Source organism: Corella eumyota, chromosome 5 (assembly GCF_963082875.1).
Source record: "Corella eumyota chromosome 5, kaCorEumy4.1, whole genome shotgun sequence".
NCBI classification, from domain to species: domain Eukaryota; kingdom Metazoa; phylum Chordata; class Ascidiacea; order Phlebobranchia; family Corellidae; genus Corella; species Corella eumyota.
Genome location: NC_137494.1, coordinates 3766287 through 3792355, shown reverse-complemented (window position 1 = coordinate 3792355; position 26069 = coordinate 3766287). Strand labels below are relative to the sequence as shown.

At 25.7% G+C, this 26069-nt stretch overlaps 3 protein-coding genes across 10 annotated transcripts; 1 reads left to right on the top strand and 2 right to left on the bottom strand.

The window, feature by feature from the left end:
• Positions 1–1981: 1981 nt before the first annotated feature.
• LOC145753915 (1-phosphatidylinositol 4,5-bisphosphate phosphodiesterase beta-1-like) lies at positions 1982–20331 on the bottom strand. 6 transcript variants are annotated; one of them, XM_082570449.1, is made up of 34 exons: positions 20078–20331; positions 19483–19560; positions 18733–18801; positions 18227–18262; positions 17281–17424; positions 16719–16798; positions 16163–16216; positions 15866–15941; positions 14294–14400; positions 13663–13832; positions 12787–12933; positions 12451–12682; positions 12082–12166; positions 11834–11921; positions 11454–11486; positions 10744–11076; positions 10078–10335; positions 9473–9617; positions 8676–8911; positions 8376–8527; positions 7877–8041; positions 7632–7738; positions 7447–7544; positions 7070–7236; positions 6791–6941; positions 6583–6695; positions 6417–6492; positions 6132–6259; positions 5960–6036; positions 5705–5855; positions 5545–5631; positions 5367–5454; positions 3315–3362; positions 1982–2949 (listed from the first exon to the last, which is right to left on the bottom strand). In XM_082570449.1, the coding sequence occupies exons 1-33, from the start codon at positions 20177–20179 to the stop codon at positions 3325–3327; spliced, it is 4071 nt and encodes a 1356-aa protein (XP_082426575.1). In that variant the 5' UTR covers positions 20180–20331; the 3' UTR covers positions 1982–2949; positions 3315–3324. The 6 variants fall into 6 exon arrangements, with proteins under 6 accessions (XP_082426575.1, XP_082426572.1, XP_082426577.1 ...); XM_082570446.1 differs by lacking the exon at positions 3315–3362; XM_082570447.1 differs by lacking the exons at positions 1982–2949; positions 3315–3362 and adding an exon at positions 3372–3855.
• Positions 20332–21164: 833 nt separating this feature from the next.
• On the top strand, positions 21165–24409 carry LOC145752322 (uncharacterized). Of its 3 annotated transcripts, XM_082568588.1 has the most exons (9): positions 21165–21412; positions 21569–21665; positions 21811–21933; positions 22129–22287; positions 22428–22543; positions 22611–22719; positions 23198–23323; positions 23519–23555; positions 23825–24409. In XM_082568588.1, the coding sequence occupies exons 1-9, from the start codon at positions 21315–21317 to the stop codon at positions 23860–23862; spliced, it is 903 nt and encodes a 300-aa protein (XP_082424714.1). In that variant the 5' UTR covers positions 21165–21314; the 3' UTR covers positions 23863–24409. The 3 variants fall into 3 exon arrangements, with proteins under 3 accessions (XP_082424714.1, XP_082424715.1, XP_082424713.1); XM_082568589.1 differs by lacking the exon at positions 23519–23555; XM_082568587.1 differs by having other exon boundaries at positions 23519–24409.
• Positions 24410–24467: 58 nt separating this feature from the next.
• On the bottom strand, positions 24468–25764 carry LOC145752323 (mitochondrial import inner membrane translocase subunit Tim10-like). The gene is made up of 2 exons (XM_082568590.1): positions 25610–25764; positions 24468–24899 (listed from the first exon to the last, which is right to left on the bottom strand). The coding sequence occupies exons 1-2, from the start codon at positions 25678–25680 to the stop codon at positions 24692–24694; spliced, it is 279 nt and encodes a 92-aa protein (XP_082424716.1). The 5' UTR covers positions 25681–25764; the 3' UTR covers positions 24468–24691.
• Between the last annotated feature and the right edge of the window lie 305 nt (positions 25765–26069).

Genomic DNA, 26069 nt, shown 5'->3' with positions numbered 1-26069 from the left:
GTTTTGGTTTTATGTACAAGGAACCATAAAAGATTACACCATAGGTTGCAAAACCTTATTTTTAAGTCGAGCCTTTGTAATTTATCTGTCTTTTATTGTCAGGTGTTATTTAAACTCTGTGCACTTTTTTAGTATACAAAAATATTATGTATTCAAATGACGTTAAACCACTTTTCTTCGCATCTAAGATCTTTAATTGCTGCAACATGTTAACTTCCTTTATATACTTTTGCCTGTATACCTGCAACTCCATACAAAGGGTTTATGCGGTTAAGGTTTAGTAAAGAGAATAGTCAAACGCAGTTGTAATTCAATCTGTAGCTTATTGAAGCATAACAAAGAATAGAAAAATGGTTTTAGTTACGTCAACTCTGGTTTTCGTTACGTTTGTTAAATGCGCTATCTCCACTTTTTACGGCGTCATAAAGTCGACTAGTTTTATATTTACTCCTACTTTTCAGACGTCATTTCCGCCTTGCAAGTTACCGTATGATGATTTTGAAAGAGATAAAGTTTAAATATAGATCACTCTGTGACGAAACCACCTACAAAATATAGCATTAATTACATTATCTATTACAACATGTCTTTCTTAATTTAGTTCATTAACGAAACCTCGCTACTAACTTGATTTAAGTCAGCTTTACCGAACCTGAACACAAATAATTATTTTGTTGCGACATGGATTTTAAACGACGGATTCGTTTTTTTTATAGACCGTGACGATCGCAAAATAATTAAAAAAACAACTTTAAATAATTCAAGTTTGACGAAATAAATTTCTGTTTGTGTTTTAAAAATAGTCACTGAACCAAAGCGAATGTAAATTTTCAAATATTTTAAGTAACGCCTACTATTTTTCGTTAAGTCTTGATGTTACTTTAGATGTAATATGCTTAAAATTAAATTTAGCACTAAATCGAAACTACAACTATTAAAAATCATGGTGAAAAACTTAAAACCTAACTAAAATAGTCGCACTACTCGTACATCGCAATTGTAATACAGTTAAATTGATCTACTTACGACAATGCAATTACGTTGATCTACTGTAGGTGGTGGTAAAATAAAATAGCCAAGCTGATGAGCGCATGAAAATGAGTCATTAAAATTCAATACAAGATTAACCATAATACAATATTAAAGTATATTAGTCTTAATTTTAAATATTAATGTTTTTATAAGATTTTGCAAGGGCTTACCTTTGGTTAAATACTGCAAAGTCTTGATGTATTTATGACAAAGTGATGACGTCATTTTTTTCTGCATTAAAATAATCCTTTCCGCAAAGAAAATTAAATTTCTTTCCCAAACAAATCAACTTAGTTTGTTTTTGTTAAAATATAGTAAATTGAACTAAAAATAAAATTGTCTCATGTTTACAAAATGTGATATTGAAAAACGTAGTTTAAAAAAAGCGAAAAACAGGGCGCTTTAGGTAATTGAACGCTGCATTCCAAAGTGACGTAGCTATGTTTCGCTTTCGTAAAAAAATTGGATTTTAGCAAAAGTCGAGTTTACTAAAAAAAAGCAGATAAAATGGTTTTAGTTTTATTTATTAATTTTTCATTGAGATTTTTGCTTATAATTAAACTGTAAAATCTATATTAAAACTGCTTTTACACATATAACATTTGAATTTGTCAAACAAGTTCAAATTATTTAAATAAATCAATTAATTACTATACCATACATGAGGTCGTGGGTTCAATCCCCACTGATCTCATGCTGTAGCAACCTTGAGTAAGGCACTTTAAATGGTATGAACTCCTGCTGAGGCAGCACTTAATCAGCAGCATAATTATCGGACAATTATAATCTATATAATATCCCAAACTGCCACAGGCAACTCGAGACTGGGTCAAAGTAACTGATGTTACTCTATGTTTAAGTCTCGAATTTGACTTCACCACATCGATGATAAAGATATATACAAAAAAATCAATTAAACCCAACCAGTAACGAAACACACTTATTTTCCAATACATTTAATTTTAATAATCAGATATATACAAAAAACAAACAGCGCACCCCCTACCGCTTATTCGCAACGTTTTCAAATTTCGATCATAGTAAAATAAACATAAATGTTGCACAAAAACACAAAAATGTATTGTTTCATTTGAGATACAAAAATACAAAACCAGTTTATAAACACAAGTAACTGGTTTGTATATATGATTAACAGGACTATATAACTGAAATGTACCTAATAAACATTTTGGTCAACACAATGCACAAATTTTTACAACATCAAAATTTTGGAAAAAAAACAAATTCTAAAAATATACCCTTTATAGGAATTTGTGTGCAAAAATTTGTCACATTTTGAAGTGCATTATTTAACTTAATGCTTCATAACAAGTAAAATATTTTGTACTATATGATAATAATCAGGTACATTTAAAAATATACTTATCTAATATTAGTTGAAATTTACAACAAAAATGTAAGGCCTGTTTTTATGAAGTTAGTTAGAATAATAAAAAAACTATTGCACAAAATTACTGAACAAATTATCTTTAAGTGCACTTAATAATCTACAATTTTAATATTTTAACAATATTTAATTTGGAAATAATGTTTAAAAATTTGATTGTACAATATATACATATATTAACCTTTTTTTAATGAAGTCTTTAGTTTAAGAAAATGATAAGTTGATATAGAAAAGTGATAACTAAAATGAAAATGCTTCAAAAAATTGTAAATTAAATTTCAAAACACCTTAAAGTTTGTAAAAACGTTAAAAATAAATAAATGAAACAGCTATTTATCAAATGGGTTAAAATGTCACACAGAAAAAATATTGTACAAAAATTTCAAGTACAAAATTTTAAAATATGGCCTCGTTTTTTTAACTTGTTTGCAACGATTTGGCTTTAAAAAGCGATAATTTCTTTCTTGAAGGTAAAGTATTGGATGGATCGGATTTTCTTCTTGTATCACCTGTTTTTATTTGAAAGCAAAAATGATTAATCAAGTTTAAAACAGTCAGCAATTACTCGAAACTAGCAATGAAATTTACAATAAACATGCACAAACTTTTCATGCAGTACATGCAGCTAAATACACCAAAAAAATACAAAATATTACGCACTACACAAAAATTATTTTGCCAACTAAAATACCACGAAACACCACAAATTAACATTTAAAAATAACACACTAATGCCATTTCACCTGTTAGATAAAAGTCAAAATTTATTTTTTTTGTTTCAAATAAAAGTTTTGTAAAAACAAGATTATTTTGTTTTTACCACCCTTATTAAGATAAGCTACAACTAAATCACCAAATTTGCTAATATTTTTACCAGGTTTTTTTTAACTTTTTGAACTGCTATGAACAAATAGGTGACCAGCTGGAAAAAATGAAAAAAAAATTAGATTTTTCAAATTTGTCAAATTATAAAATTACTGATTGTTCGCAGTTCAGTTACATTACACAATTAATCATAAATTGGTTATATAAATTATCAAATAAAATCATTACAATTTAAATTTGTACAAATTACCCAAATTAAATATTATGCAATTCAAATTAAACCCATGAAATGAAAACTTTTAATTACTGAAAAAGGAATAAGCAAAAATACAAGATAATTTTAAATTTGCAAAAAATTTGACGTATATATTGACAAAATGTGCATAAAAAACAAAATAAGTGAGTTGATAAAAGTGCAAAGCCCATTATTCTGAGCTTTTGATACTACTGCAAAAAATTTAATTCAGAAATAAAAATTAGAATTAAAATTTTCTAGACTACAAAAAATTTTTGGTAAAATTAAATTCCGTTGTGAAACATTTGACCCGATGAATTTCTTCGTTCTTCGGATCTTGAAGGGATTTTAAGCGCTAAAAGTTGGCAAAAATTTATTAAATTTCATTTTATACAAAAGTAAAAAAATTTTGAATTTTAATATATAACTAAAGCCCTATAAAAACAAAAACAATTTGCAAAAAATAAATAAATTTTAAATGTTCTTTTTACATCGATATGAAAAATGCAAATTTACAAAATATAAAAAGGTCTTACTTATTGTTTTTAGAAATAAAATTCATTTTTTTATCATGCAGAAATAATATAACACATTAATGATTTAACTAACATGTGTAAAAAATAATCAAAAAAGCATGTATACATAAAAATCTATACAAAATAATTTAATATATAAAAAATATATTCTTACCTTTTTTTATTGTTTGTAATGAGTGGGAAGATAAAAGGCTAATTTTGCAAAATGTCACTTTCAGTTATAGTTTAAATGGTCACATAATATACATTAAGAAATTTAAAAAAAAAGAAGTTTATTAATTAAAATTTAGCATTTTGTAAAAAAAAATTTGAAAATAAATAAAAGTAAAAGTTAACTATTTTTAGAATCAGTTGAAGATTTTACAAAATTTAAATTTACTTTTGAGAAATTACTAAATTGTTACAATAAAAAGTACAAGAAAGAAGAAATGAAATTAAGGAATTTCGTCGATTATAATAAACTCATTTTGAAAAAAATAGTGCAATTAATAAGAAGTAATACATAGAAATATTAAAAACAATTTTCAAATAATTGTACAATTTAAATCTAATTATACAACATTTTTTAGCACCTGAATTGAACAAATCACATAATTATAACAATTTTTTTTTCGAAAACTAAAATATAATAAATAAAATTAATATTTTTCAAAAATGGCAAAATAAATTGACAATGAAATAATGATAGAAAAACATTCCCCCAAAAAATTAGGTTTTCATGCAAAAAAATATTGCTAATTAAATAAAGCTATTACTGGTTTTTAACTGTTGTTAAAATATTACAAAAATAATGTAAAAATCAAAAGGGGATATTAACCATGCATTAATATATAATATCATTACTTAAAAAAAAATTGTAGCTCAAATTTAGACATATTATATATAATTTTCGTAGTTTTAGAATTTTATAAAGGTAATTTAAATGTTAGTGAAAATAAGTTTTATACTTTAAAAAAAGTTAGAATTTTGTTAAAAAATAGGTTTGGCGAGTGTTAGCATTTAAAGTAAACTTGTTAGAATAATTTTACAAAAATTTTAAAGTTGAAAAAAAGAAAATTTATAGAAAATATAGATAGCATAAAGTAGTGCAAAAAACCTGATGTCAGACAGAAAAAAAGTAGTTAAACTAAAGGCAGCTTTAAAGCAAAATAAAATAAAAAAAAACTATTTGCAAACAAAAAACATGAATCAAAAAAATATCGATTTTTAATTAAAAAATCCTGAAAAATTTTTTAATTTTTTTTATCATAAAATGTATAAAAATGTTGTTATAAATAGGTAATAAATTCACAGTTATTTTCAGAAAATGAACTGTGTCGTTTTGGCTTACTTGAAGTGAGTTCTGAGCGCCGAATCTCATAAATTTTGTTTACGTTGTTCACATTTTCTTGATATTCACGATCAATTTTTTCCATCATCTATAAAATTTTTTTTTTAAATATTTAAAATTTATTTTGCAATTTATTTAAAAAAAAAGAGATTTACAAAATTGGTTTTTAGATGCTTACATTTTTTCTTTCTAGTTCAAGATTTCCGAATATCTCGTCCTGTTGTTCCTTTACCCCGTTTTCACGATTATGTTGTTTTGCAATTAACTACATTTGCAAGTAAACAAAAAAATATTTAAAAAAATTATAAAAAATTAAATTTTTAATTTTTTAAACTTACATTTGAGCGAATATTAACACAAGCTTTGATGTGGTTTTGCGTGATGTCCTTTTTCCTTTTGAGGATTTGATCCGGAGACAAATTAACCGGTATCATCTTCATCTTAGCTTCTTTCTCCACATCTTTCTGCTTCTGGACTTTAGTCTCCTCCCTAAATAGTTTAGATGCTGTATGTCGTGCATTTTGAAAAACGAAATAAAAATTAAAATAAAAAATAAAAGCAGCTAAAATTTAGATTTTTAAGTTTTAAAATACATTTTGCTGATTTCTTCCAATTTCCTCCTTTCTTGCTGCTGATTTATTTTTACAACGTTCCCGAATTTTTCTATATACTAAAAATTCATTTAAAATGTGTTATTTATATCTTTAAAAATTTGGCATAATTTTTTCGGAAATTTCATTTAAAATAATATAAAAACAAATTTACGTTAGGCACATCTTCTATTTGAATCTTCCTCTCTTCATTAAATTGCTCTTTGAGGAGTTTAATCAACTCATCTTTCTTTGCCTCCTCTGGTAGAGCAGGATTGGTGTCTATTGATGACATTGAAGAATCTGTGATGTCATAATTAAAATCATCGTCACTTTATACTGTCATAATTATAATTACTAAAAGGCCACAATAATATAAAAAACTGCCATTTGTGGTGCAGGCAATTAACTAAAGTTCCTATTAGACTTATTAATTAATAAAAAATTTAAAATAACAAACTTATGCTTCTTCTGTTTAAACTGAAAAAAGGTTTTCTGCCGGAAGGAAACATTTCTTTGTAACATCTTGTAAATTCCTAAAAAGATGATTATTTTTGTGAAAATTCATAAAACAAAACAATAGAACTTTTACGTTTTTAGAATAGTGATTAGATTGGTTTATTTACCTCCTTATGTTTTTTCATTACTTTAGATAATTTCTTTTCTTCTTCTTTGACAAGCTTCTGAAATTGTTTTCCCAATTTGATGTCATTCAAATTCTGGGGTTCGAAACTCTGGACTAAAATTCAAAAATTAAAAACAAAAGTTTTGAAAACTCAACACAATAATTAAAAAAATATATAAATACTTAAAACCACGTTAAAAAAAACTCACAAAATTCCCAGTCTATTTCTGGACTTTTCTGTGGTGGGGGTTTGCCCGAGGGAAAAGGGGGTAATTTGTTTGGATTCTGGCCCGAAGAAAAAGAATCTATGCTATTGGGTCTACCAGGGGGTTTTCCCGGTGACGGTTTAGACCCATCATTCTACAAAAAAAATTTAAAAATTTTTACAAAAAAATAAAAAAAATTTTACAGAAAATTTTTTTTTTATTTACTTTAAAAATATTTTAAAAACTTATTTAAAAGTGAATATAATACAAAATGTTTGTCACCATGCTATTAGCAGCACTACTGCGCTGTGGAAAAATGGGGGGAAGTTTTTCAAATTCCTCATTGTCCATTAATAGCTTGAGAGCCTTTCCTCTTTGTTGTCTAACTTCTTCTTCCTTATCTTTATCACTTAAATATTTGATTGGGTTTGCAAGTGCATCAGAAAACACTATAGAAAAAAATTAAAATTTAAAAAGAAAAAAAATAACAAAAAAGGCATGTAAGAACTATTTTTGTTTAATTTATTTTCTGTATTATATTTTCACATAACTTTGATAGTAATGCTCGTAAAAATATCTTCAGTTATATTTAACTAATGCTACACAGTCCTAATAAAACATATGCTGTAGTTATATTAGTGACTGTTTTAAAAACTTACTTTGTAACTCTTCAGGCACAAAATCTTTTACTTCAAGATGAATAAAAAGTGAGGGCATTGTAAGTGGTTGATTCCCTTCATTCCTTAGTGTAATGTACCTAAAAAAAAAAGTATTTTTAAATTTTTACAAACTAAAAACAAGTTTTTTTTTTAATTAAAAAGTGTTAAATTGGCTGTTTTTTTACCTGTAACCAGGTCTTATGCCTTCTATGGGGAACAATCGATGCCCAATTAAGTTGTTGCTGTTATCCATGACTGCTATTCTTAACGTAGCCATCTGAGGCAAGATAATCTAAAAATTTCCGCCAAAGCGTTAAGATATTGAAATTTTTTTGTAAACAACAATAATAAACTTTTGTAAAAATTTTAAACAGATATTAATATTTAATTCTTATACGAAAATTCAACTTTTAAAATTAAAAAAATCTACATTTTGAAACAAGAAAGCAGGTGAATCGTAGTGGGGGTTGATCGAATTATTGTCAATCGTTTTCGTCTTAAATTTCTTGCGGTTTGTGTCTTCTGGTAAACCATATGTTTCCACTTCAACGTATGTACTTATCTTCGATGTAGACAAATACTGTCCTGATATTATCTAAACAAAAATGGATTTTTAAGATTTAAAATTAATTTTTTTTTATTTAATTATAAATTAAAATCATAAAAGATATTAAAAAGACCAAAAGTTTGGTAAACCGATCATGGCATAACAGTTTAGGCTAAATGGCTTTAATATTCACGCACACTATTTGCCTTTCACATTGTGTTTTTAAACCAAACAAATAGAAATAGCTTAAAATATACAAAATCACACCATTTTTCATTAAAATTAAAAATGACCTTGAATGGATTATTGGAAAAATAATCCAAAATACACAAAATACAGGTGTAACTATAAAAAATTTGCATAAAAAATTTAAATAAATAACCTTGATGGAAATAGATGTAGCAACCACTCCGTCTATGGTTTTGGAAAATGGATCAAATTGTCGCCCGATAGTTTTCATGATATCAGGTTTTAATAAATAACCAGTACTTCCGTTAAACTCAAACAAACCAAGATTCAACTGCATCGGCAAGTCTAAAAAATACAAAACAAAAAATTTAAAAATTTTTTTCTACAAAATACAAAAATTTTTAAAAAATGTAAAATTTTGACTAAATTACCTTTTAGTAAAATTAACGTTATCAAAAAATAATTTAGTTTTAAAAAAGTTGTTGTACTTTACCTAGAACTTGAAAGTTTAATGCCACAAACTGACAACCCGCATTCCAAAACACATGAGGCATGTAATTCGAAGAATCCATTCTGGCACCTTTAGGGTAAATACGACTCGTCTGCCTACGGTTGTAACTAACAAACTCACGAGGATAGTAAGTCAACATCCGCATGGCCGCTGTCTCGGTAAAGGAGGAGATCTCATGTGATCGATTGCGACGTTTTGATTGGTCGAAAGATTTGAATCTAAAAAAAAATTTTTTTTTAAAGTCAGTAACAATCATTTAAAGTTTTTTATTAAAAGGATATTTTTTTCATTTTACAAAAAAATTTATTTTGTGATTTCAAAAAAATTAGAATTAGACCAAACATATTTTCAAGCATTTATATAAGTATTTGTAACTTCTGTCATCATTCTAATATTTAAAAAAAAACATAAAGATTCTTTTTACATTATTACAAAACATTTTTTAGAAGTAAAAAAATTTCTTAAAAAATTAGTTGTTACTTCAAAAATGTAAATTAGTAATTCTGCTTAAAACTAATCACATTTTACATCTTCTTAAAACTAATTAACTAAATAAATGTTAACTTTTCAGATATTTATAGTTCCACTAAACAGAAAAGATAAACATTTAAAATGCAAATTAGCATTTTAGCTTAACATTTTACAACATCATTAAACTAATTAAAGGGATATATGCCAAATTTTTCAGATTTATATTAATAAAAATTAATTTATTGATTCTACTAAAACTTAAAATTTTAATCAACTGCTATATAAAAAATAAATTGAAAACTTTTTACCTGACAGGTTGAACATAGTTCACCAGAGCTGACATTGCCTCGTAAGCTTTACTTTCCTTCAATGCTGTACCACATTCCTTCGCATTCTCCTCAAACTCCAAGTTGCTCAAACTTCCCTCATCCTCACTGTCATCATCCTCCTCATCTTTGGAAAGAGTAAAAATATTTTTTTTAAATTTTAGAAATAAAAATTTTTTAAACATAAAAAAAAAAATTGAAAATTAAAACCAAATTATAAAATTTTAAAATCCAAGAAAATAACAAAAATATATTCTTAATTCTGTGAATATTTGTTTGGTAAACTGACAGCCATGTCAAAAAAGGAAAACATAAATTACTACATCAACAAAAAAGAAAATTTACATATGATATCATGTGACATTGTACTTGAAAAAAGCACTTGATAAGCATAATTTACAATCAAATTTCAAGGAACACTTAAGTCTTATCTTAGTTTAATCATTTACTAAATTAATATATATGGGTATGGTTATAACTTAACCCCCAATTTTTGCATAAAAAATATATATTTAGACCAAAAGTTATAAATTTTTTGAATTTTTTTTAAGTTTAGAAAAATTTTTTGAATTTTTTTACAAACTAACCAATAGTTGTGTTAACTTTTGTTTCCTTTGATTCACCATCTTTTTCTTCTGTTTTTTGCTCTTCATTTTCATCTTTGGGTTTCCCTCCCCCATTTTCCACCTTCTCTCCATTCACCTTTTTCTCTTCTACAATCTCCCTTTTTTCTTCCCCATTCTCTTTTATGGTTGGTTTTCTGACCTCTGGTTTTTGATCACTTTCTTTTTTATCTTCTTTGTCAGTTGGTTGTGGAGTTTCAACAGTTTCTGTTTTAGTATCATCTAATAAAAAATAAATAAATAAAGAATTTGGTGAAGAAGCCCATTTATAAAAAGTTGGCCTTCCCACATCAAGAATAAATCAAAATAATAACAAAATAATATAGAAATTTATATATCGCTTAACAAATCACTGATATTAAAGTAATTTTTATTTCAAATTACTTTAAAGGAATTGCTTTAATAATCAATTTTTAGGTTAGTCAATTTAATTTATTAAAATCTTTAAAGATTTGATATTAAACTTAAGACATTATGGACTTGACAACATAATAACATGCAAAAATGCAAAAATGACCGTTATGACAAAAATCAAAAGATGAAAAATTGCCCTGTAAAATTAAAGATCTTAAATATCCCTGATTGCAGTTATGTACTTACAAATTATTGATTTTTAACAAAACAAAAAACCTGAGTTTGGTTCTTCTAATATTGTGTTTCTCTCCATAGATGAAGATTTTAACGTGGCTTTACGCTTTACCCCATCAGGGCCATACCCATTTAGGAAGTTCGTAGGGGTGTCAGGGGTAGTGACATGTTTATGTCCGAGGGGGGAAATTGGTTTTGATAAACTTGAGGCCGCTGACTGCGACCTCGCTGATGGACGGGGGGCTTTTGTTGGACTATGTAGTGCATTTGATGAAACTGTTCTTGAATGAAGGTTTCTCTGGGGGGAGTTAGTTGCCGACGACGACAAAGTTATATTGATTTCTGATGCGTTTGACCCCCTCTTGTGTTTAGGTTCTTTTTGATTTTCGAGCAAAAATAAAAAATAAAATAAAAACAAATATTTGCATTGCACATGGCAGCCATGTCAATGATATACTTTTTAAAACAAAACGGTGATGAAAATGTAAAATAATAATTTTCAACAAAAAAAGCTAAAATAAATTGACAAGTAAAACAAAAAATATTTGTTTAAATATTAAATAATTTCCAAATTTTATTACTAAAATTAGTTACTAGGAGACAAATTACAAATGTCTACTTTATTTATTTTATCGTGGGATTAAATATTTTACCGTGCCTTTCATGCAAAATTTATTCATTTATTTCAAAAATATAGATTCAATATCTTTTGACTTTTAATATTAATTTAAAAATATTTTTCAAGTTCTTACCTTTTACTTCTTCTTTATCTTGAAGTTTGGAAACTATAAATATTTTTTTACGTTTAATTTTTTAATTAATATATTTTTTAACCCATTTTAATATTTAAAACTATGCGCAAATTTTCATGTTTAAAGATTATGGGGTAAATTTATTGACCAATGACTCGGGTTAATTAAATTTATAGAAATTAGTATACATAATTGATCAAACTATTTGATCAAAATCAATAACTTTCCAATAAACATTTTTTTATTTAACAAAATAAAGTTGAATTTTTTCAACCAAACCGTTTTTTTTTATTCATTATAATAACAAGAAATAGTTTATAAAAAATGTATATATTTAAATTTTGAAAAACATTTTAAAACTATTTGATATTATTAACTACCTGGCACTGTAGTTTTTTGTTTCTTGTTTTTTACAATAATTTTGTACATTAATTTTTTGGGGGGTGGCAACGGTTTACATGGTTCAATCTGAAACGATAAAATACAAAAATTATCCATAAGCACTAAACTTAATGAAAAATATAGATATTAACAACTGATAAACATGAAAAAATAAATGCTTTTAAATTATTTTATGTTCAACATCAAGAAGTATAAATGTAATCAATTTTTTTGTTTAACTACTTACGTTAAAACCTTCGATAGGATCAACTAATAACTTGTCTCCAAAAATGTCCCTGCAATATTGCGCCATCTTTGCTTGTTGTTGGGGGCTGATAAAATAAAAAAAAGATTAAAAAATAAAATAAATTAAATTCTTCCAAAAACAATGTTTAAATTTTATTCTTTGTGCAAATAGTGTACTTAAACATACCCTATAATGTTCATATTTAAAAAGTAACAAATAATGTGAAAATTTTGATTAAAAACAATTTTAAAAACACAAACCATGGGCAAAAACAATAAAACCACACTACAATATTATAAAAGTATAATGATAGTGAGAAGAGTCTTAAACAATGTCAAAAACAATGCAAATAACAATGTGATAGTTTACTTGTCAACATGGTTCTCGAATGACAACACAACAGGATACGGGGAAGTTTTAAAAGCACATTCGTTGATCGCTTCAATAACTTCTCTAAACAAGACGGGGGAACAGAGCGTAAATCCGTGGTTAATGATTGGTTCCTCGTCACCGTCCCAACAATCGAGCTCAACACAGCGACACCCAGTGAGCAAAACTTGACGATACATCTCAGCAGTTGACTTGGAACGATATTGATTGCCTTAAAAAAAGAGTTTTATTTTAAAATTTTAATTACAAAAATAATAAATTTTTAAAATAAACTGTTTTTTTTAATTAAATTATTTTATTCTTAAATCCCCATACCTGTTAAGTAAGTATTATGTGATGAGTTAATAAAGTAAAAAGACATGGGAAAGCTCATGTCTTGATGTTCAGCATATCTCTCAATTCCTATAATGTGGTTTTCGTCAGATTGCAGGTAAGCATCCAAACCTTCTAATGTTAATTGACCTGGAAAATATTTATTTTTTTTTTTTAAAAAGTTGAATAGTTAAAAAAAAATGTGGGTAATTCCAACATGATGAGAAAAAAACTGTTTTTACCATACATTTAAACAAAGTAACAAACAACGTTTATTGACTTCAAAATATATTTTCGACTTTTAGAGGCTATGGATTACAGAAAAAATGTTGATTAAGTAAATGTTAGAAAACATAGAAACCTTATAGGCTTAAGACTTTAAACCAAAAAAAAACATATAAAAAGTCTTGGGTTTTGCTTAATAACTTTAAAATCAAAATTAAAATCAACACAAAATCATTGCTCCAGTTTGTATTTCTAATTAGTAAGTCATTAGCTGTCGCGATATAACTACGATGAGTAATGAAATGTTTACATTTTATTCTTTATTATACTTGATGGCAATCAATCAAACACACAACGCACCACTGCAATGATAAACAGTACTTTAAAGTAAACTGATATTGTCTGATTGTCACGTTTTTAAAACCACATAGAAAAATCTTAAAATAGAATGGAAGAATGTCGCTTTTTTTGAAAAATTTTGTATTCTAAAGGGGTCAACATCAAAAATAACTGATAAAATTTTTAAATTATTTTACAACAAACTAAAATTAAACTAAAGGCATTTTGTTAAAAAAAATAATTTTTAGTATATAATTTTGTTACAAATTTACTGAAAAAAATAATAATTTTGTGACAAAAAAAAATAATAATTACTTTTATTAGCGAACATCTGATTAGGTTCGTAATCTCTAATCAAATCTACAGCTTGGTCATCTGTTTTCTTCGGATACAAAATTTCCAAAAGTTTTGGGTCGCGCTGTACAGTGTTGACAAAATCTTTAAACTTTTGTTGATGGACGTACATTTTTTTCGCCCCAGTGCCCCTATTAAATATAATTATTTGGTTTAAGATATAGAGTTACATCAATGGCGTAATTAAAATAACTTAAAAAATTTACAAATTATGTTTGAGCTGGATAGTCTAGTATTTTTTTGAACTTATTGTCTAATGTTTTATATTAAATCTAAATATAGAATAAAAACCAAAAGTAAATTAACTTGAAATAACAATAAAGCCTAAGGTTGTTTTTGCAATTAGATAAAAAATACAATAAAATGATAGTAAAAAAATATAAAACAAATTATTTGTAACAAAAATATTATCTTAAAATTTTAGTTTTGAATTAAAAAAATTTTTTTATAAAAAGATTAGGAAATATCAGTCATTTAATGTGTTCTGCCATGCTTAGGTATAAAGGTTAATTGGCTGGTAATAATGTAGTAATCTTCCTGAAATAAGGGCCGACATGATACACTAAGACTATAAATAACATGCTCAACTCACATTTCTGAAAACACGAGATCCATTTCAGGTCGATGGCAACTCAGTTGTAAAACTTTTTTAAATTGGGTTAGTTGAAACTGGGTTGGGTCAATGGTCTGATCCTTTTGCTAAAAACAACACAAAAATAATTTTATTCACTAGTTATATAATAAGTTAACACACTTAATAATGTTCCTAATTTTTAAGTAAATTTCTATAAATTTCTATAAACTCAGTCACTAACACATATTTCAAATAAAAAACACTTAAAAAAAGTGGTTACAAAAATTTTGTTGTGATATCGTAAATGTAAAAATAATGATAGCAAAAAAAATATAAATTTGTCCTAAAAAATACCACAAAAACAGCAAATAAAAGTAATTATTTGCTGCGTCATTTTATAAGTTACTACAGACTTAAAAAACACAAGGAAGTATTAAAAGTAAATAACAGCCTACTTATTAATTACTCAAGTTTGTAAATATTTAAATTTTTACATTTTTTTTCAATTAAGGCTTACACAAATGCATGAAATTTTTGTAAGAATTTGATAAATGAATAATTAGGATACAGGAAATTTATCAGGTAATTTAATCATAACAGGACGCCAATCAGTGCATATCATCAGCACATTTTGTCAACCACAGTATATAAACTAAATTCATATTAAAATAATACCAAAAAAATAATTTAAAAAAACATAGTTTACTATAAATTTTTTAAACTTAAAATTGTATTTAAATTTAACTAATATTTAGTAAGTCATTTAAATATCAGTAAATTTTACCTGAGTTGACATAAATTAAATTTAAAATTGATAAAATTAAATTGCACAAGCAGACAACTATATGCTGAATATTTACTTTTACACAACTCCTACATTAAACTTATCCGCTAATTACACAACACATTATATCAACAAACAACATTTAGGTAATTAATCACACAAATTTAATTAAAAAGTTGTCCACAATCACAAAAATACATCAAATATATCCAATTAAAAATTACAAAAATTAAAAACACATATAAATATGAAAAAATACTAAATTGATTATTAATTTTTGAATGTTGATCATTTTAATTGCAAATAAAATCATAAAAAATTGCGTGTGTTAAATTGCTGCTTAAATTAATGTCATTTTACCTGTTTTTCTTCCCACATCTAGGATGTTAAAGCAATTAAAAAATTAAAAATTAAAACTTTAAAAAAATATTTTTGTGTTTTTATAGTATTATAAATACAAATTTATTTTTTATAATATGAACCCTTTAACAATTACCATTACCAATCACTTAAAGGCACATAAAAATGTTAATTGACTTTAACAATTAACCATCATACCAATTAAGTCAATTAAGGATTGCATATATTGAAAATGTACATTATACCTTAACCTACTTTATATACTTTTACTTAAGAGGGATTACGAAGCTGTAGTATTGTGATGTTCGTTTAAATAATATTGCTTATTTTAAATTGAACACACTCAAAAAACAGTAGAAAAATTAACCACACACCAAAAACCCATTTAAAATTTTTTGTTTTTGACAAAATCCTAAAAATATATTTTAAGAAAAAGGAATTTTTACCTTTCCAGAAATAAGGCCGACTGATGTAAGTGCATTTTCAACTCTTTTTGACCGGCCACCGAGGGTTTTTAACAACCTAATAACATACAAAACAGGATGTTTAGTGGTTATCATTTAATGCCAGGCAGGTACAAATTACTGTGCTTTGTGTCATACAAACAAGACTGCAATATTAAATTGACATTTTTAAGCATCATTAAAATTATGAGTACCATCGGGATAGGCTTTTTAAATGTCATAATTGTAATTTCTAATTTAAAAAAATTAAAGATAAAAATGATTGACTGGGCTGCTTACTTTCTTACAGGAATTTCTCCAAATTGGTTAGTCTCCAATTTCAATTTTGTGAATCTAAATTGAAAAATAATAACCCGGTAAATAATACAATAATAACTTGACCCAATTCTCGTTTTTTAATTGTTATGAAAGTTCTAAACAAAAGTGTTAGCAAGATTTTCTGTAAATGAGGCTTGTGTTTACAGTAAATAAACAAAACTGTAAATGTTGTCTTTATTAAATGTCATGTTTACAGTTTATTTCTAAAATTACATAACAAAATATCTCAGTATTAAAATATATCACTTTATTAAATGTATATTAAATAATACAATTTGCCATTTTTTTATACCATTTGTCAAAAAAACTAAAAAAATAAAAAATGGTAAAATTTTTACAGACTAAATATAGCAAAGTCATTTAATCAACCAGAACAAACTATTTTTAGTATTTTCAATAAAAAAAACGTTTAAAAAAATGGTAAGAATACATAACAGATCCTTCAACCATAACGTTTGGATACAAAAGCTTTGTAGAAGTATTAGTAGATTTGAAATTGAGTAAAATTGTTACTTACGCTTTTTCTATAGAAGTCTGAACAGATATGTGTCTTGTGGTGGGATGATAAGCAAGTTTTAACAAAAAATCTGCCCATTCCTAAAAAGTTATTAAAAAATATAAGTGAAAATATATATTTTGGAATGTAATAATTATGTGTAGTAATTCACCTAAATACAAAAACATTTTTTAATTCCAAAATGTATAATTGCCGTATTTTAAATATTTAAAAGTTTTAAACCTTTATTTAGATATATACAATAAATAGAAACATTTTTAATCACCAACAAATACTTCAAAGTGTGATATTAATAGGAGATGATTAATGTAAATTGAAAAGGGAAGTATTTAATAATAATTTGATTTAAACGTAAGTTCGCTTAAAGTGAACAAATAAAAGCACAACAATGCGAAAAAAAAGAATTCAAAAAAATTATAAAAAGTAAGTTTGGTAAATAAAAAATAATTTACAAAAAAAAATTCCGAAGGGTATTTTTGACTAAAAATAAAGCTACAAACTTATAAAAATTTACATACTACACCCTTTATGCTGAGGTGACATATAACGTTAAAATTATTACCTTGACAACAGCTTGTGGGTTAACTTCAACAGCTACAAAGTTCAAGAAGTTTAAATCTACAAGTTTAGGTCCATAAACAATAGTGAAACATTTCTCAAACAATGGAATATTCGAGTTACAAACCATTTTACCAAGCTGTGGATCCTAAAAATATAATTTTTTTAAATTTTTAAAAATTTTTTTTTTTTAAATTTTTAACAAATATGGAATAACTATTAATAATTTATGTATTTTAACTCGAAACAAAAAGCAAATAATGTGGCATGGTGTGATAAAAATTGTCTGTTGCGCAAATACTTACCGTTTAAATTATTAATTGCAACTGCTTAGATATTACTGTGTGTTTTATTTTTCAGTTAAGCTTTACTACAAACCAAGATAAAAATTAAAACTACCAAGTTAAATTAAATGTTTTTTGTTTTGATAATTTTATTAAAAAAAATTAAAACAAAAAGTGTTTACAAATCATATACAAAGGTTATGACTGGTTTTTAATAAAAAATCAACACATATACAATCAAATTTAAAAATAACAACTTCATTTAAGTTGACCAATTTTTGACAATACATACAAATTTGCACCAAAATTTTGCATCCATTCAATCTGCACCTTATACCAACCCAATACTAATTCAACTGACTCAGTATAGCACAATACAACATAAAATAATTTCTATAAAAAATAGTCTTTGTGTCCAAAAAAAGAAGTTTCCTTATTTTGGTAAAAAACAAAAAATGCAGTTAAAACATTTTGACAAAATCTGATAATCGACAGATTTGTTTTCTTTATGCACCATTTTTTCTCCAAAAATCAACATAAAAAATACATAATGAACATGCATAGTACACAAAGTGTATCACCAATATTTTGTGTTAATATTCTTATTAACCACATGCACCGAAATGGCACCGAAATAATATGACAGCTTTTTTTTGATTATCTTACCCCTATATTTTGAACCAATTTTTCAAGTTTGTCTTGCTGTTTAGGGAAAATAAAAGAAAAATAATAAAAAAACTCACAAAAAATGTATCATAAAAAAATTCAAGATAGAGCCATAGAAAACAAAGAACTTAAAATATTCATTTATAACACTTCATATTATTCTATATAGGCTACTATAATAAAAAATGAACTCAAATATTAATGTATTTTTAAAGCTGTTAAAGCTTAAAGATTAAGTTCAATCTAACCCATCTATATCATCATACCTGTCAGTCAATATTTAACATGGTAAATATAGAAAGGAAATCCTTTTCAGTACTTAGGATTTAAAGTAACAAGCCTATGATTTATATGCAAAAAGTAACAACTTATAGCAATTAAGATAAAAATGTGTTTCAAAATTTGACACTTCTTAAAAAGTAAAAAATATAAATAAAACTTTTTTAAATATATATTTTATTTAGATTTTATCAAAAATAATTAACATTAATTTTTACTGTGCATACCTTTGGTTCTTTAGCATATTTTCCATATCTTGTGTCTCTAATGTTAGAAATTTCCAAACATTCAGTATCCTTAAAACAAGATTTAATATTTTATTTTAATAAATTAAAACAAGAATCTGTTTATAAAGTGTTTTAGGTGGAATTTAGAGTAAATTTTTTTATTCAAATGTGAAACTAAGTAATCTTGAAAATGTTGTGATGAAATGGTTAGTGACAAAGTGAAAAATGACTAATAACACTTTCCAACATTTCCTTTTAGACTCACAAAAAGCAAAACAAAAAAACCCAACATCATTTCATGATAATTAGTTCAAAAATTCCTAAGTATTATACATGCTGGTGTAAGCTAAGAAACACAATGGCACATAATGATATATTTACATTTATTTTGTTTTTGTTTTGTAAAAGCCATAAAGACTAAGTACATATTAAAGCCATTCACACAGCCCATATAAATCAATTAATAAAACAGTTTAAATCCACACTATATAACCTTAATCTAATATTTGTTTGTCTTTTTTATCGATCAATAGGAAACGTCCTTCAAATTTGAGGGAAAAATTACTATGGAATTTACATAAAGCCTGCTAGTGTATTAAAGGCTTATTTAACAAACCTTAATAAAGATTAAAAAAATTACCAATATTTTTTTATTGTAAACCTATATAAATTTCTAGAATTTATTTTTTATTATTTAACAATTTTTTAACTATATATATATTTTTACTTTTTGTATAAAAAGTAAATTACCTTGTTTGGTTCTTGCCAAAAAATAAGAAATCCTTTTGGATCAACTCTTAAAGTGATAGGTAATCCAACTGTAGAGTCCTAAAAAATACCAAATTAAAGATAAGTTATAAAATTTATATTGGTATAAAACAACCAGACTGAATAGTAAAATCCTGGTAAACAGTTTAAAAAAAAACAATTTATACTAAAAAAATACTAAAAATAAAAAAAGTTATAAAAAATAAACCAATTTAGCACTTAAAAAAGTTTAAATTAAAAGTTTGGTTTAAATGTTTAAAAAATCATTTTTTTTTGTATTGTTTTATGTTCATTTACTGAATCTTTTATGTTTATGGCTCAATAACCAATTTATTTACTTACTGTTCAATTACAAAAGAAAACCACAAATCAATAAGTTTAACAATGTTTATTGTGGTAAGTATTTTAGTACTTTTTATTGTCTAGTGTGTCTTAAAAGATTAGTCTCTCTACTTTACAAATATATTATCTAAAATTTTCAAACTATTTATAAAATTGAATTTAAAGAAATTTTTACACCTTAGTCATCAAATTGTATTAAATTAAAAATGAAAATAAAAACAAATAAATTTCTCACGTCTCCATTCCATTTTAAAAATTTGCTTCCTTTTAAAAGTCTAGCAGGAATTTCAGGTGCTTCAACTACCATTCTATGCACAGTTGCTTCTGCTCCAGCCATGTTTAATTAACGGTAATACTTATTTGATAATTAAAATTGTAATACCATTATTCATAAACAATTAAAACAATGCAGTTGTTTATGTTAGATTCTACACGTACAGACGTAAGTTAAATAGATTAACAATTGGTAATTGTCAACGTATTGTTTAATGCTGCTGTTAGAAATACATTAACTGATTAATACCATTAAATAATATTCGCAAGTTATGTGTAGAGACTAAACACTGCCGTTCGTTTGGTGTTTAAGTAACCCTTTTTCGGTATCGTATACGTCAGCTGTCGGTATATTAACTGTTTATTAACTTCTGCATTGTTTATTTAAACAGGTAACACCCAGTTCTGCAACACAGCAGCAACAAACCTTGCTAAATATTCTTAGCGACATTAAAATATATTTAACTAAAAACTAATAGCAATTTTAGAAACTAACACGCCGGACATATTATAACTGCAACCACGGCTGTTTTCGTTTTTCGATTGGTCTCTTTCTAAACCTTTGCGTTACTGTGATGTATTAAGAGAAACAGACGACATTTTCCCTTTTTCTTTTTTGTGCACCAACAATCGGTCATTCATTTAAAACTATAATAAATAAGTTTCTCTCACAGTTTATTTTATGTAACAATAAAATAAATGTTAATTACTGCATAAAAACTAAATTTACAACGTAGTAACTAGTTATTTTATATAAATATTTAATAGTTTACTCCATGCTTCAACTTGAATTTTTTTTGGAACCTTACAAAAAAGGGTTTTCTTAGCAAATATATTAGGGAAAAATTATTTTGTTGCAAAAACATTTTCATTTATTAAATCTATTTAATATCTTGTTTAAAAAGAGTATGTCTTAAAACAAACGATTAAAAAATCGCTAAAATAACTTTATTATGATTCTATAACGCTTATATCTTCAGGATTCACTCACCCGGAACCATAGTCTTGGCTACAAACAACGCCAAATATATTTTTTGGGAAAAGTAAAAAGTTTTGTTAATTTTTATTTTTATTATAATCAAATATTAAAATTTAAGATTTTAGAAGTGAGTACTGTAACGTTTTACTGTAAATTTCGTAGCTTGATTAAAGCTTAAAGTTATTTTTAAATATTTTCATCCCAATAAATCAAAAGTAAAATGTCAAAAACACCTCGAAGTTCCAGAGCAAAAAGTAGTGGAATGAGATCTTTAGGTTCAATGCGACTGCAACAAGGACCAAGTCCACAAGCATTTAGGTAGTAATAGAAATATAATATGTTCAATATGTTTATTTTTTGACTTTGTACTGTTTTTTTTACATTGTATATATAACCTTTTCTAGTGTGCAGGTAAACTTGTTTAAATTTGCTTTTGCCCTTTATGAATGTTTTTTCCATAACTTGATTTTTTAGAAATGATCCTGCCCTTCACATCAACCAAATACAAAAAACTCAAGTTACTGTTCCTACAAACACCGACAGAGATTTTGCAAAGGAAAAAGAGTTTTTGGTTTGTAGCACTTAATTTTATTTTGAGCAAAAAATAAAAATGATATTAGGTAGAACAGCTCTTAATTTTAAAATATAGACTACCTTTTTTAGGAAATTATCACATTTAAAGTATATATAATTATTTTGATTAATTTATTTTGTAGGATCGTGAAAAAAAATTGAGAGATCAAATATCAGCCTTAAAAAAACTTATTTCCCAATTAAGATCTGAAATTAAACAAAAAGTTGAAACTTGCAATAATCTGAAACTTACAATTCAAACAAATGTACAGCAAAATATATTTGTTTAAACCGTTTAATTTAAGTCTAACAAATTATTTTTTATAATTTACAATCATTTTTAATAAAATAGAGATTATGAAATATTCCATAACCCGTTTTAAATCAAATAATATTTTTTAGTTAGATCCTAACAAATAAATAAAAAATATTAAAGTTTTTGTATTTTGTAATTAATTTAGGAAAAACAATATGAAGAGAAATTAAATGAGGCTGAAGTTCAACATTCCCACACAAAAGAAGCTCTTAAACTTTCAGAACAAACTTTACAAGAAAACAAACTGGAAAAAGATCAAATGCAACTTGATTATGAAGAAAAAATTAAATCTATTATAGAAGAAGTAAAAATTTTATTTTGTTATATTTATTTAATTGAATACCATAAAATGATAATTTTTTATGCAGTTTTGTACCTAGATGACTCATAATTAAATAAGATATGTAAGTAGAATATAAAAATAATTGTTGAAATTGTTTTCAGTATGAACAAAAAATCAAAGATTTGAAGGAAACACATGCACAAGAGATTAAAGAAAAGAATGAAAAGATGAATATGTTAAAACATAGAATGGCAGAAAGCATTGGAAAAAACTCACAGTAAATTTTAAGCTTTTTTATAAAAACATAGGCCTAACTTTTTTAATTTTTTCAATATATCATTTAGAGAAAGACAACAGCAACTTGAAGAGTTAAAAAAAGATTTAATTAAACAAGCACAAGAAGCTAGAGATTTACAACAAAAACTAAAATATGTTTTAATGAAACCAAAACAGGTAGATTGATTTTAATATAAAATATCTATATTTTACAAAATTAAAAAGTAAGGCAACAATTAAATAAAATCTTATAACCTAAGCTAAAATTACCATCTTAGTTGTATTTTTTAACCTTCTGAAGTTTTTTATTTTTGTATATATCTTTATCCTCGATGTGGGAAAGTCGAATGCGCGATCTAAACATACAGTAACATCAGTTACTCCGAACCAGTCTCGAGTTGCCTTTAGCAGTTTGGGATAATATATAAATTATAATTGCCTGGTAGTTATGCTGCCGATTAAGTGCTGGCTCGGCAGGAGTTCATACCGTTTATAGCGACTTACACAAGGGCCCTACAGCATGAGAGCAGTGAGGATTAAACCCACAACGTCATGGTGGTGTAGCAATTATTCTACCACTACACCACGCTGCCGGTTGGAAATTTTAGTAAGTTACATTGGAATTTTATTTACCTGTATATTATTTTATGTTTAGTGCGACAATTGTGCCAAATTAGAAACCAAATTGGAAGAGAAAACTCTCCAGGTCAGGTTAAAAGAAAATACAATCAATGAACTACAGGGCATAGGAAGAAAAATGCAAGTTCAACTACAACAACAAGTAAGTTTACGTCAACAAAAAAAATCTTGTAGTAAAAAATAAATGCAGGGAGTATACAACAAGTTAAATCAGTGAACTATTTGCAAAGGATTCAATTTGATGCATGCCATTATTAACCAATTAATTCTAAACAAAGTAAAGATCATTTAGTTAAAGTGATATTTGGATGAATTGATATTTATGTTTTGTTTTAAGAGTCAGAAAGAAGATTGGTGTAAAAAATTGGACAAAGGTGATCTTCCTAAACTGAAAGACAGAAAAAAAAGAAATAAAGAATAAAAACTCAGCATTTTAGTTCATTACAGTTTTAAGACAATAAAAAATGTGCCAATAGCTGTAATCAAATATTAATGTATCTGAATAGTTTAACACACAATTAGATTAGCAATAGCAATATGTTGTTATTATCATTTTAATAATTAATAAAATTTCTAATTATACTGATTTGTAACATGGTTAAAATTTTTTTGAAACAAAACAAACAAACTTTTAACTTTTTAGGATGTAATATTAGAAAAATGGGAGGAAAGAGAAAATAAACAATATTGATTTATCTTAAAATAAAAAAGCTTAATAAATAACCCCTGCAATTACTAACACATTTTTCTATATGCAATATATCAAAATGTTTTAACAAAACAAACTCTTGAAATGAAAAGCGTTGTTTGTAGGCGTTAGTGTTATCCTTTTAATACTTTAGTTTGTGTAGGAGTCTCTGTGCTGTATCAACTAACAATTGTGTTCTATTCTAACTTAGGAAGAAAAGGGATCTTATGAAAGAAAAATGTAATGTGAAAAGTTTGTTTTGTAGTTTCTAGTTGCTCTAGCCTTAACTCTAACATTAGAATGTTATAACCATGTCAACAATCTTGGTGTTTGTTTATACTGTAATTTGCACATAAACAATATTTGTATTTTACCTTTGTTTAACTACTGTTTAGTTTTATGATAAAAAGGGTTTTTAAGTTAATGATCAGTATCGATATATATTTAACATTTTAAGTTGTGATTATTTGTTTTTTGTGTCAAATTTTTTTCTGAAAAGTAAACTTATACCTTTATTTTTTTAAATATATAAATAACAAAATTGCAATAAACTGGATAGTTTTAGTCGAAAGAAAATAAAAACTTTAAATTTAAATTGTATTTGCAAGACAAATTCTCACGTGAAAATATTTCAAGCAAAACAAAATGATATTAATATATATTTAAACACAGTGTAAATGTGTCTTTAATATAACTTTAGGTTTTAAGTGGATAGCAGCAACATTTGACAAAAACGTCAAAAATATTTTTTTAGATTAGCACCTTAAAAAATGCCTTCATAAACACACTAAAAAATTTAATTAAAAATACAAAGTTTTAAGACTAAGGAGTTTTAGCAACTGGTGTATTAGTTACAGCATTCATTGCTTCTTCATCGTTTTTAGAAATTTGTGTTAATTGTTTTCCTATTTTTTCATGAATGTCCAAATATTTTGCAACACATCGATCGATACAAACCGATTCACCTTTTTCAAGATCACCACTACCATAATGAGTACTTATACACTTTTTTTGGCAACACTGGGTCATTCTAAATTTATTAAGATATTTACAAAACTATTTTTACAAACTTAAATTTCCAAAATTTTCATTTTATTACTATAAAATTATTGTTACTATTAAATTTTTGTTACTATAAAATTATTGATTTTATTACAATTAAATTATTTAAATAATAAAAACAACTACTCTTAAAATCATATTTATTTTATAAAATTCTTATTAGATAAACAATTTTCAGTATTCAACATTATTGAAAAATTTTGCTTTTTGTAAACTGTATAATGTAAGTAAGATGGGACAATTTTAATTTAATGTCCAAACTTAAACTGTTCACATTACACCAAAGTTAACTGGCAGCGTAGTGTAGTGATAAGAACACTGCTACACCACCATGAAGTCGTGGGTTCAATTCCCACTGTTCTCATGCTGTAGCGTCCTTGAGTAAGGTGCTATAAAACGGTATAAACTCCTGCTAAGCCAGCACTTAATCAGCAGCATAATTACCAAGCAATTATAATCTAAAATATCCCAAACCGCCACTAGTTTAGCCCGCGCATTCGACCTTCCCACATCGAGGATAAAGATATATACAAAAAAATACAAAATACTAATAGGAGTATATCAGTGTTAATTTTAAAATTAAATCTTACAAACATGTTTTAATGTATTAAGCAATTTTATTATAGTTATAAACCGCAAAACCGGCAAAGGCAAGCAAAAAATATACTTTCTGTTTACCTCGAATACATGTCTGCCATCATTTCTACCTCTAACTCTGCCGCAAGTCGTTGGGCATCAGCAGGATCCATTTTACCAAGTTAATTTTTACCTTTTACTTTAAAGAATGCGTTTAAAATTTATTATTTTTTTCGTTATTAGATCGCTAAGTTAAATAAATTTAGTTGTCAATAAATGAAATTGATGACGCACGTGTTCAAGGTTGTCAACTCTTTTTGATATTTTTTAAAATATATAAATGTCCTCAATTAGTTTTCTCCTAATTTCAAAACATTTTAATATTCAGTTTCAAAACTTTAATATTTAATATACAGTTAAGGTAATAAATCTTTTAACAAAAAGTAAACAATGGTATAATACAAAAAAAATATAAGATGATACTTGAGTAATACTAATATACAAGTAATATAAATATCAAGAGGTAGTAAAGTCATCTATTTAACATATACTTTGGGCTGTT